Here is a 13,180-nt window from a genome sequence, read left to right as displayed (position 1 = left end):
TTGTGTCTATTCTTGTATCTACTCACCACGTAGCGTGTTAACTCAATTATTTATTAATTATTCGTTTATATGAATATATTAATTTAAATAAAATTTGCTCTTTAATTTTTATAAAACAAACATGACGCCGCTTTAATGAAGGTAACTTAGTTGTTTAGCAACCGATTTTATGTAAGTTCTGCACACCTGTCATAGATGGCGCACTATTACTTTTTATCATCAAATAGACCTAAATAAAATAATCTTAATAACTAAATAGGAGTTTAAAAAACATTAACATTTTACAGTAGACAATTTACAATTTATTTATTAACACAACTGCCTACGGTACAAAATGAACAGAAAGTTTAGAAGGGTTCACGTTCGCATTTTGAAATTCAACAATAAAAAACACATACTATAGTAGTACCTTAATTTAATCCTTACGTTTATCGTTTAGATTTAATCATTAAATTTTTTTTGCAAATTGTTCGTAACTTGCAAATTAAATCTTTGCACCTCGAGGAAAAAGTTTGCAAAAAAAAAAATAATATAAACTTTTTCGAAATTTGCAAGTTATAACCAATCTCGGCTGTTTTTTTATTTAAGTTTTTTTTTATATTATTTTATATCTTACCACCTATTATCCTAAAAAGAGAGTTTCTCTACGCTAAATTTTTCTTTCACTCATTTCCTTTCCTTTTATATCGTTACAAATCTTTTTTAAATCATCACACCATTTTTCTTCTTAAACTTTACTCTTACATCCTAACTAACAAAGCTATAAAACGGCTATCAACTAAAAAAGAAAAAAAAGTGATAAAGAAAAACGAAATAAATCATCTACAAGCTACGGTTTTTCTTCCTCTTCGATTTTTTTTTTTTTTGCTAACTCTAGACTTAGTTTCTAAAAAGATTTTTTTAATTTTTTTTATTTTATTTTTGTGACCTCTCTCTTGGGACACCTATATTTTACAAACTGCCTTGTCGTCGATTCGGAGGGCGCGAGTTTTTAATATTATTATATAAGTAACTCATCGAACATCTTCGTCTTCGTATTTTTAACGCATTGAAATACACGCACGTCTAAAAAATAGGTTTTTGTTCAAAACACACCCCGTCCTCGCCGAGTGTATCGTGTATTACAAAATAAACTGTTTTTTTTTAACTACATCATCTTATTATAAACCATTATAATCCAAGTCTTATCTCGCTTAATTTCTTTTCCCAAAAAAAAATCGACGCCCTAATTTAAATTATAATAATTATAACGCGAGACCCCAAATATCTAATTCAACACAAAAAAAATATATACGACTAGAATCTTACAAAATATTATTATTCCTTACGCGTTTTTTTTTGTTTAATTATTATTTATACACTCTATACAAATTTCCTCTCGATTTCGAAGGAAGCAGCAAACGTCTCTTGTTCGTTTGTAGAAAAGAAGATACATTCATATTAAATGGCGTTTAATTTGGACGTATCTTAATAATATTTTTTTTTTCTAATTCAAGTGAGCAAAGAACGATGATTTAAAATATAAATTGATGATTAAATTTGAAATTAATCATCATAAATCCTTTTTTGTTTATAATTAATTTGATGTGATGTAGCGACTTGGCAAATTATAAATCATTTTTTCTTCTTCCACACAAAAAATAAACTTAAAAAAAAATTATTAAAAAAAACTTTTGCCCGCACCTGTATATAAGATTTTAAAATTTTTAAGATGGAGATTCTTACATAGCGGGGGCGTCAAAAGTAATCGTACACGATCCGTGCGATTCGTCGTGATTATTTAATTTTTTTTCGATTATTTTAATTTTTTTATTACTTGGTTTTACAAGTTGTAAGAAAAACATCAATTTTAAAAAAATATATGAAAATATTTTTTTCAGTAGATCCCTGTCGGTGGGTTTTGCTGAAAAAGGCACGATATAACTATATAACGTGTTTTATGCTTTATTTTTTAATCATCTCTCTCGTTTTTTTGGCTAAGTTTTTTTATTTTTTTGAGTTTATTTTTATTTTTCGACTTTGCCACGCTCTCTCTAATAAATTCATTTTCGAAGAGTTTTCGAAAAAAACAATTTTAAAAGAAATTTTTTTGATTTTCGCTTGATTTTAAATAAAACATTAAATTGCACGTCGAAATTATTGCTGCAAAAAATCGTGGAATGTTTCCCTTAATTTTAATTTAATTAAATTAAAACAAAAAAAATGTCGCTCTTTTTACATAAAATTTAAAATCAAAACGAAAAAGAAAAAAGAAGAGTATTTTTCTCTAATTTGATAAATACTATAAATATTTCAATAGAATTTCTTTTTAAATAATAATAAATAATAAAAAATATATCTACTTAAAACTGTTTTTCATTTTTCATCATTTCGCTTTAACCATTTTTTCTTCCGCACTCATTTTGAAGCCGCAGTGTTTTTGCATTACATAATTTTGTGACGCGGTTTTTAAAACATCAGTCTTATCATCGCTTATTATTTCATTATGCTGTTTATTTATTTCTGTTAAATCGGAAACTAATCGGAGAAAAATCATCATTTCCGGGGGGTCTACTCCTTTTTTTTTTTTCCTTCTTTTTGTTACAAATCCTACAAAAATCACCTAACGAAAATATATATCCATAAATATTTACAATAGAAAACCTCTACTACAATTCAACTCCAACCCAAAAAAAATTAACCTCAAAAAGTCCTCCGTAACAAACAAATCAAATCGTTTTAATCATTTTCTTGGAAGTCAGTCCATTTTACTTTGTATTACCTCTCTTAATCGGTTATTTAAATCTTTAGAGTCTAATTAGTAGTAAAAGGGAAGATTTGATTCCATAAAAAATCCTTCGCTAACCGTTTCAATCATAACACAATAAAAGCTGGATCTAAATCGAAAATAAAAGCCCAACTTAATTTTGTGTTATCAAAAAAACCCTATTAATTATTTTATTCCCCACTCGATCTTTAAAGAGTGTATGTATAATTATCGGCATCAAAAATAACCTCTATTTCTCTTTGTTTTAATTAAATAATCGGGTTTCCTCCTCCCTAATTTAATTCATTTCGATTCAGGAAGATCGTCATAATTACAATAATTACGATTTTTGATACTCCTCAAAATATTTACATTAACAATCTTTCATATATTAAAGTATATATATTCTTAATTAAAAAAAAAAAAAAAAAAAAAAAACAATCAGCGACTAGTTCTTTAAAGACACAAAAATATATAAACAAGATTGAAATAAAAAAATCTCTATAAAATCAAATAAATCGAGAAGTAACAAAAATTGTATATATTTCACGTTTTAATTTAATTTAATCGTTATCAAGTTAATTTTTTTTTACCATCGATTCCGCGCAATTAAAGTTACCATTAAATTCTTTTACGATAATCTAAATACAACTAACAACTAACTAACAAACTACCTTTTAAATTAAAAGTATAAGGGGAAAAAAGTTTCCGAAACCTTTTTTTTTAAACTAACCTCAAAAAAGGTTTAAAATAATGAGCCCCTCAAATCAAATCATTTAAAAGGATTAATCTTTTTCTTGCATTTTTTTTTCTTTTAGGATGGAATGTTTTGGGACGCCGAAAACTAAATCAGGGGCTCATCCTTATCCTCGTTATTGTTCCATATAAATCAGTGATGTTCCTAATTTTTTTTTTATAAGCTGTCGTCGACGGGAAGTGGGTTTTTATACTGTCATCAATTTATTTTTGGGGTTGCTGTTGATACGCCGCCGCTGGGTACGGATCTTCGGGACTTGCCGCATTCGAAGTATGTTCCGAGTCAGCGACCGGCATCGAAATAAATTGCGGTTGATAATAAGCGGGGTGGTAAGGTTGAGAAATGTACGAACCTGAACCTAATTGAACCGCACCCATTTGCGCAGTAAGCTAAAAACACAAAATCAATTAAAATCAATACAAATATTCTTTTGAGGTTAGATTACCACTGATTAATAATGACAAACATAGTTACCAACCAAATTTTATTTTATTTAAATCACGTTACCAACCAATTTCTTTTACTACATAACCTCAATATTACGATTTTAAATTAAAAAAAAAACTAACCTGTGGCATATACTCTGAGGAAGGCATCATAACAGAAATACCCCTTGGAGCTTGACCATCATTTTTATAAGGTCCCATATGACTCGGAATATTATAACTATCATCCATTGAGGCAATCGGAGCTGCGGACATAATATAAGGAGGCACCCATTGGGTCCCAGCGGGAATTGGATAATTTTGAACCTGAAAATACTAGAAGATAAGCCCTATTTTTTTCGGTCAACTACAAACACGCAATCCTCAAAACCAAAATGATTTTAAAACGTTCATTTAAAATAAAAAAATAAATACTAACTTGACTATAAGGTCTAAATCCGGTAATAGTGGGCACCATATGAGCTGCGGGTACACCGTTTTGTGCCAAAGCGCTCGGATCGTAAGAAACAGCTGGTATGCAAGAATCGGTGCCGTCCCGCCACTTGTTATTCTCGTTATTCTTGTAAACGTTCTTTTTCTTATTACCGCCGTCCGCGAATTTGACTAGCAAGCCCTCTTTCGATCCGGATATCTTCATCCCGTTATACATTTGGATGATTTGTTCGCATTTTTCGCGGGTTTCCATGCGAGCAAACCCGACTCCCTTCGACGTTCCCGTTGAATCGCGCAAAATTCTCGTCGAAATCACCTGACCATGCTGGCAAAGTAACTTATCCACGTCGCTCTCTTTATAATTTAACGGAAGATTTGCGATGTAGAGGTTCGTAGGATCTTGTTCCTGTTGCTGCTTATCGGTAGTACCAAGAATAAAAATAAAAAGAAAAATGGAGAAAAAAAATTAAAATTTTAAACACTTTTTAAATTAATTTCGAAAGGTTACAGTTTCTTGCTCGATACGATTCTTGCTTTTTTCCTTTTAAATTCATTGTTAGTATTGTTGTGATTTTCTTTATGTTATTATTACTTTAATTAATGCCTGTACAGCATGCAATTTGCTTTGTTATTTCTTCTGTGATGTTATTACAGTATAAACATTTAGTGTCTGAACGAAAAATTTTTATTTTCTTCCCAATTTATCACAATTAAAATAAACAAGTTGACATTTGTTATCGACAGTTTTTAGCAGGGACACCAATCCATTTTTACTTTATCTCATTAGATTAATTGTAAAAAATAATAACATGTAACTTTAAATTAATTAATTATTAATAATTTAAAATTTTCAAAAATTAATTTCAAGCCGTTTAAAAAAAACTTCCTTTTAAAATATTAATTTATAATTACGATCGATGTAGTACGAATTCATTTTTATTTTAAAGGACAACCTAAACTCAAATTATTAATGAATCTAAATTTATTAAAGTATTTTTAAATTTATTGCTTCAAATCATAATTAAGATTTAATATCAAAGTTTTTAAAGTGCAAATATCAATTTCACTTCAAATAATGATACTCATAATTAAAAATGAAGTGAAAAAATTATTTTAGGTTATGTATATAAATTTTCGTTGGGACACTAAAAGAGAGTTCTAAATTAACCCCTTCTAAATCTTCTGATAAAGGAAATTAAGCGTATCCCTCTCTGATTTATTGAGATTATAAGGAATTTAAAACCAATTAAGTTAAGATGTGAGTGAGGAGTTGATCTAGAACTCTTCGAGTTATACTATATTCTTTGTATTTTTATGTCAAAAAAGGAGAGGTTAGGTTGAACGATTTTTTTGAAGAAATTATTTTAAATTTTAAAAGTATTCATGTTATCGCAAAGCAAAAGCAAAGTATAGAAAGTTCCTTGGGGGGGCTGTACTAATTAATAATGATTAATTTAATTATTGAGTACTAGGGTAAAACTAACCAGCTAGATAATTAAAAAAGAACATCCTAAAAATCCAAATTTGACCCATTTCTCTTTTATAATGAAATAAAGAATGAAATAAAAGTTAAAAAAAAAAAACAAATATACACATCGAAGGCCTAAGCACCACGTTCGGTCATCTCGACACAATTAATTAACTCTAATTGTAATAAATCGTTTCAAAATTTGTTTTTTGTTAATTTTTATCTTTTTTCTTAGTTTAATCATATCGAGTCATGCACAGCTAGTGGACGGGCTCCGAGAAAATAAAAATTTAACCAAAAAAAAAAATTAAAACATATCGATTTCTAACCTACAAATTATCCGACCAAATTCAAATCTATCCGCACGACTTCGAATTTTAGTTAGTACTTAGTAATAAAAATAAAGTAGTATTACGGTAGTAAAATAGTTAAGTAGGCAAGCTGTTATATCAAATTATCAGTAGAGTGCGCTACTCGGGAATTGAAATAAAAATTTGCTAGACTTGAATTTAGAGAGACGAGGCGACAATTTACTCGAAAGCCAAAAATATTTATTAACGCCCCATCAAAAATTAAATTAAGTAATATATTAATATATATTATTATATATATATTATTAAGTAATATTATTAAAAATTAACGTAATAAGTTTTTTGAGTTTCGAATAAAATCGCTCCAAGAAAGGTAATAAGCAATTACTTTCATGCAAACGTACAGTGGGCAGTCTATAATGGGGGCTGTTACCCACTTTGGCCATTTGAGCCTGAACATTTGCCGCTGTGAGTGCCTTAACGGCACCCTCCGCTGACGTCGGGTGTTCAAAATCTACGAAACCATAACCTTAAATAAAAAAAAAAATTAATTTAGATTTTGACAGTAATACAAACTGTTGCTATTAGCAACGAAATAAAACTAGCCTATAAAATTATTCTAATATAATTTTTAATTACCTTTACACTTGTTAGTATTTTTATCCAAAATGGCTTTAGTCGAAATAATCGTTCCAAACCTAAAATTAAATTAATAATTAAAAATTTGAATAAATTAAAACAATTTTTCTTACTTTTTACACATATTTTCCAAATCTTTATCAGTTGTATTAGCCGATAATCCTCTTATGTACAAATTGGTCTTTGATAGGGTCTCCGAGCCCGAATTTGAATTCGAAGACGTCGAGGGCATATTCGACGTGCTCACATTGGAGACTGTGCCACTTTGGCTGCCTGTATGACTACTCGAGCTACTGGTGTTGCTCGGGGAAGTTGCAACCCTCTGATTATTCGCATACTAAAACCCATAAATCGAAAAAAGTTTTTATTATCAATTAAAAAAAGGTTATGTTAAAAGAAAATAACCTGATCACTTCCATTATCACCACCAATAACATAACTAAGTATATCATCAACAAGTTTAAAATAATAATCATCATACATGACTGTTAACTATCCAAAATACAACTGAATCGTAAACGTTTCTTTTTTGTTATCGGTCGTGGTTTAGAATGACATTCTAAGTGTGATAAGAACTTAAGAACGTGAATTTAGTGAGTAATAATTGACGAATGATATGGAGTGTGAATCAAAATAGCTTTTTTTTATAGTATTTTTTTGTTACCGTTGTATTATTGGCCGATGAGTAGGAATTGTTGGCGCTGTTCGAGTTCTGCAAATAAGGTGGGTTTCCTTGGGGTGGGTAACGGGCCTGGTAAAACGGAGGCGCGGCCCAACCCTGCGCCCTATAACCTGTATGATGTTGAGTGGCCATCGGAGAAGATACTCCTGCTGGACACGGCGTTCTTAAATCGCCGTTACCACTCTGTAAAACAAAAAAAAATTAAAATTTAAAAAGAAATATGAAACTAATAAAAAGTTAGGTTATGTTACATTGTAATTGAACTGTCAAATCAAAAAGGATGTTTCTAACCTGTATTCGCTAAAATCGAATTCTTAAAGCATCCTATTACTTGTGACATATGAGTATAAGAAGCAGAAATACCAACCTTGTAACATTTAATTCAAAAACGATTAACAATTTTTAACATTAATCACCGATATGAATATTATTTAAATATTGCGAACCAGCGAACGTAAAATGAGGGAAAAGAAAACAATAAATAAATGTAATTCAAAAAATGACCGTAGCGCTTCTGTTCGGCGAGTAGTGGAACTAATAATATATTAATATTTAAGGTAGTTGTCAATAGAGATCGCAATTAGGGAATAAAAAATAAAAATTACTTCTTAACACGTTCATTACCAAGCTAAAAATTGAAGTTTCGTGTGATGGCCAAGTCATTTTTTTCCATAGTTTCTTCCATACGATATCGCGTGATCGGCCGTTTCGTGAGAACTTGCATCGCGCGATATCGAGTGTCTCGCAATTAACGTGTTAAAACATGATTTCTTTAAACCAAAAATTTTAAAATAATTGTGATGAAATCCACAAAGTTAAATTAATGATTCCATTTAAGCCGAGGCAGTAGAGTTTATACCAAATTGATACAGTAATCCACAAGACACGATTATGCTTTTTTAGACGCCGAAGTCGATTGCGGGCGAGGCGCTATATTTGATATAATAGTAATGCCAAATTAGGCTTAACCCAAGATACAATGCATAGTTACGTTTAAGTCGAGGTCGCTTGCGGCCGAGGCAGTACAATTTATGCTAAATTGACACAATATTCAATAACACACGATTGCGCTTTATAAAACGCAGAGGTCGCTTGCGGCCGAGACAGTAGAGTTTACACCAAATTGACACACTAATCAACAATACACGATTACGCTTAATTAAACGATGAGGGCGATTGCGGGCGAGGCGCTTTATTTGATATCATACATAGAATTTCATATAACTCGCAATATATGTTGTGAATGAAATGTCATAAATGTTTCTAGTGCTAGTGTTAATATTAGTGCAAGTGTTAATCTAGTTTTCTTTATTATTCAGCACTAGATTATTGTATATTGCATCTTTAAGTGAAATTCACTGTATAACTCAAAATTAGGCTTAAACTAAGATAAAATGTATAGTCGCTTGCGGGCAAGGCGCTATATTTGATATTATGTTAATGCAAAATTACGTTAGAGGATCAAATAAAATATTTAGGTAATAAAAATAAAATAATTTTGAAATTTAAAATGAAATATAAAATTAATAAAAAGTAATGTAACATAACCTTAATGTTACATTCAAATTGAGCTGTCAAATGATTAGATTAAATAGAAATGTAATTATTTTGTTAGTGAAATTATTACTTTTGCGATTGGAATTTTCTTCCGGTTCCCGGATGTGTGACGGTTTTGCGGAAAGAGATTCTCAAGGTGAGGATCGCGGCCTTCTGCGGCGCGGTAAAAGCAGCACCACCAACAGCAGACGGCGACGACCAACACACATACATACAGAGTAGTCGCCTACTTTCAGGACGATGACCTCGCAAGGACACCGAATGTCTAATTTTTTTATTCCATTAAAAAAAAGTTTAATTTTCAAAAAAATTAAAAGAAAATAATTTAATTAACAAAAATTAATGTAATAAAAGAAAACATGTAAAAAAATAATTAATGTTAATAAGAGCGAGAATTTCTTTTGCGTATCAATAAATTTCTTTTAGAGGTTATGTGTAAGAATTTGGTCGGTGATCCCGGATCTCCCGGATTTACCGCTATAACCCCGTACAACTACGTGAAAAGAAGAACGTGCACGCCAATGAGAAAAAGAGACGGCCGCAGCTTTCTACTCGCGCGGACAGATGGCCTCCGGTGGCGACCTCTTTCGATGACGACATTTCGGCTATTGACACATTGACATGGTGCACTTCACATTGCAAATTTCAATCTTATTAAATTTTAAAAAGCCATTTTAAAAATTACAAAAATTCAAAAAATTTTAAAAACAAACCTTTAAAAGTAAACATATTTAAAACCCCATTACGAAGGATCTTATCTATTAAAGCCTTATCGTAAACTATGTCCAAACATGAATTTAATCTTTAAAAGGATTTCCGGAACGAAAACGATTTTAATTTTAATAAAAACAATTTCTTACCTAACCAAAAAGTCAATTCATTTCATTTTTTTTTTTTTTTTTTAATTTCACCAATCACTAAATTATAATTAACACAAAAATAATTAATTAATAAGGCATTGATATGAGTGGGGAAAGGGGATAAAGAAATTGTGAGATGCACTCGCGGACAACTCGGTCAACACTCCGGTGATAACTGATTCACAAGAACGTTGCTTCCTGTTGCAGAAGGAAGTCGGGAGTGGGAGGAAGAGGTCGTCATAAATTAAAAATCAAATAATAAAATAATTCATTTTAAAATTAAATAAATTAGAAAATCATTTAAATCAAATTAATTAAAAACAATTTTTTTTAAATTAACCGTTGCATTCTTGACTTGGAATGTCAAATACGTTCTCGTGACGTCACCAAAACCCCCGCCCCGAAAGCATGGCGGAAGTGCATCGGACTACGGTTTCCGGAAGGTCACCCTTTAGAATCAACGTCGACGGATTTACGATTCCGCCCTCGCAGACTAAACACGGCGGATTCCGAAGGACATGCGCGCCGCTTTTCGCGAAAGCACCGCCAGATGTCGACGTCGCGATCCTCCGGCTCAAGGCCAACGGGATTCTTGGGGTTTCTAGCGCGTCTTTCTACGCCCACTTTTTATTTTTACACCAAATATTTCATTAAAACAAAAAAAAATTTAATTTTAAATGTCAAAATAAACGTCAAAAGAAATTAAAATTAATACGTCAAATTTTAAATGCCAAATCTGAAACGTCAACTTAAACGTCATATTTGAAACGTTGAATTGAAGAATTTTTTTGTATTGATTTTAAGATTTATTTTGAGTTTAAAACGAGGGGAGAAAAACGTCCGGTGAAAATTTTAGGGGTTCTAAAAATAAAGTTTATTTTAATACTCCAAGTTCAATGATACCCGTTTTATGTTCAAGGTCACTAAATTCGAGATTTTTTGCACGAAATCAATTCAAATTTAAAATAACATTAATTTTTTAAATATTTTCATTAAAAACAATAAAAAAAAAATAAAATAAAATAAAAAAACGGAAGTCACACGTTTACAGTTGAGATCAGATGGGCGTGCTTACGGCATCTATTGCGCAAGACAGGAATTAGATTTGACAGATTTCGATTTTTTATCTTATTATAGAAAAAAAATCCCCAATAATTATTATTAATATTTTTTAAAATAACCCCTTTTTGAACGAATAAAAAGTAATTTGTCAAAACATATGAAAAAAAAAAAATAAAAAAATAACTACATTATCGACCGATCTGTGTAGAAATCGAGGGGGGTCAACGCACCCTGGACTGTCAAAAATAGCAAAATAAAATTAAAAACAAATCGAGAATTATAATTAAAATCGAATTAAGGGGGCGACACCTACCGCGAGTTTATAGTTGATTTTCCGGGCGGTTGCGGGGGCCACCTCCATCCTGACGGCCATAATCGGGGTTAAAGCGCAAAGTAAAAGTGACCACTAAACAATTTTTTTCTGAATTTTCACTAAATTTATAAAATTCTAACCTAGTTATCACAGATCTTGATTAATATAATTTTTAAGTTGCAAGGGCCGGCGCCCCTTCGCGGGGTGTGACACGAACCGCGCACGTATTAATTGGGGGGTCACATGGCGGATTTCGCCCTACTTATTCACCGTACACCACTAAATAACCCGACGGGGGCCCCTTTTTTCCGGTTGGGGGAAGGGGGCGCGGCTACGGCGGTAGTCTTAACGGCGGCGAGGACGGTGCCGTTCTACGCCGGCGGACACCATCTTGAAAACGCGAAGGAGTGGGAGAGACATTTCTTATTGCACGATTCCTCGATAGATGGCGCTAAATCACTATTAATTTACAGATATCTAAAGATTATTAGTTATTTTTTTAATTGTTTAATTTTAAATCAAAATTTTTTAATTATTTTTATAAAATAATTTTATTTAATTAATCTTTATTAAATGTGGTTCACATCCCTTAATAATCGATGCCAAAAAAAATTTCCCAGGTGTTTACGCGACTTAAAAAAATTTCTTGGGAGGGGTTCAAACTTTGGGGGGCAAATTTTTGGACGGGTTCGTTCGGGTCGTAGACGGGGCTTTTTCGGTGGGGGTGGGTTTATAGAGAAACGGGGGAGGGGGTTTCGTCTGGTGGTGGCGCCGTGGTCATCGACCCCTTTTGGTTCTAACACAAAATTTTAACACAAAAAATTATTACGTTTCGTACCGAGATAAATATTTATCTAAAGCGAATTAACTAAACAAATTTATAAATATCTCATTTAATTATAACCATAAAAAAAAAAAATAATATTTCAAGGTCATTACATTGTTTTTAAATTGACATTTATTAAAGTGAGGTTAGATTTTCAAAAAATTTCCTTCAAAACCGAAATTTAATGCCAACTGTAATTATTTGATAATAATTTCTTAATCGCTTCAAAACTTAATAATTAACGAATTAATTAATAAATAAAACGTATTTACCCGGAATTGATTTCGATATAAATGAATCACCATCACTTTTTACTAAATAATCAAAGAAATCGCGAAACGTTTCACGTCACGTCTTTTTAAATTTCACATCCAAAAATAGAACTCGCAAATATAAAAAATAAACCGAACAAAATCAATAAACTTTTTTTCGAAATTGAGCTGTCACTTTTGACAGGAATCATTTTTTGACAGGACTCGTAGCCGGCTAAGAACTAAAAAAATAAATTTTTTCCTCACCTGCTCAAAACACTTGTCTTGGGGGGTGAATTTACGAGGTCCGGCTCATTTGAGTCTCTTGAAGGCACTTAAAACCGGCCGGTCGGGTTATTTTGTTGGAAAAGTCGTCGTTGAAACGATGATTCCGGTGTGTGTGGAAATTCCTACCGTCTACGCCCTCCGGTGACAGATGTCAAAAATTGCTCTAAAATGCCTCAAAAGCGGCCAATCACGTTGCGTCAGTCTTCGCGTCGCGTTTGTACTTATTTGCACTGTGTAAATTTTTATAAAAAATCTCCGGTAGCCGTTCAAAACTCTTTCAATTATCGAAAAAAAAATACCCTCGGGGACGTCGGCCCTACTTCTCAACTTTGCATTGAATTGTATTGAAGTACGTACTGAATGTCACTTTGCGTGACGTCACGTTAAGACAGTCTTACCATCTCAACGCAATACGCTGAACCCAACCCAAATTTTATTAATTAAACTTTAAATATTAATTAAAACAACTCTAAATCAATACGATTTTATTATTTTAACTTCATTAGTTATATCTCAACTTATTTATTCTTAAATAAGAATTT

The 13,180-nt window shown here is 31.5% G+C and overlaps 1 protein-coding gene across 9 annotated transcripts; it reads right to left on the bottom strand.

The window, feature by feature from the left end:
- Positions 1-279: 279 nt before the first annotated feature.
- Positions 280-13,004, bottom strand: LOC111426104 (alan shepard). 9 transcript variants are annotated; one of them, XM_023060468.2, is made up of 8 exons: positions 12,618-13,004; positions 7,464-7,664; positions 6,913-7,136; positions 6,800-6,858; positions 6,565-6,689; positions 4,368-4,796; positions 4,073-4,264; positions 280-3,892 (listed from the first exon to the last, which is right to left on the bottom strand). In XM_023060468.2, exons 2-8 carry the CDS (start codon positions 7,611-7,613, stop codon positions 3,707-3,709), a joined length of 1,365 nt encoding a protein of 454 aa, XP_022916236.1. In that variant the 5' UTR covers positions 7,614-7,664; positions 12,618-13,004; the 3' UTR covers positions 280-3,706. The 9 variants fall into 9 exon arrangements, with proteins under 9 accessions (XP_022916236.1, XP_022916229.1, XP_022916231.1 ...); XM_023060461.2 differs by lacking the exon at positions 12,618-13,004 and adding an exon at positions 11,274-11,654; XM_023060463.2 differs by lacking the exon at positions 12,618-13,004 and adding an exon at positions 11,274-11,653 and having other exon boundaries at positions 4,073-4,255.
- Positions 13,005-13,180: the final 176 nt, after the last annotated feature.

The sequence above is a fragment of the Onthophagus taurus genome, chromosome 5 (assembly GCF_036711975.1).
Source record: "Onthophagus taurus isolate NC chromosome 5, IU_Otau_3.0, whole genome shotgun sequence".
Classification (NCBI taxonomy): domain Eukaryota; kingdom Metazoa; phylum Arthropoda; class Insecta; order Coleoptera; family Scarabaeidae; genus Onthophagus; species Onthophagus taurus.
The sequence above is the reverse complement of the archived record's forward strand: the minus strand, read 5'-3'. Positions and strand labels throughout refer to the sequence as shown.

Coding starts and splice junctions, on each gene's coding strand:
- LOC111426104 (XM_023060461.2), bottom strand. CDS start 11,333: ATGGCCGTCAGGATGGAGGTGGCCCCCGCAACCGCCCGGAAAATCAAC. Junction 7,665..11,273: donor AAATCAACTATAAACTCGCG/GTAGGTGTCGCC, acceptor TTTGTTTTACAG/AGTGGTAACGGCGATTTAAG. Junction 3,893..4,072: donor CCTCAGAGTATATGCCACAG/GTTAGTTTTTTT, acceptor TTGTGTTTTTAG/CTTACTGCGCAAATGGGTGC.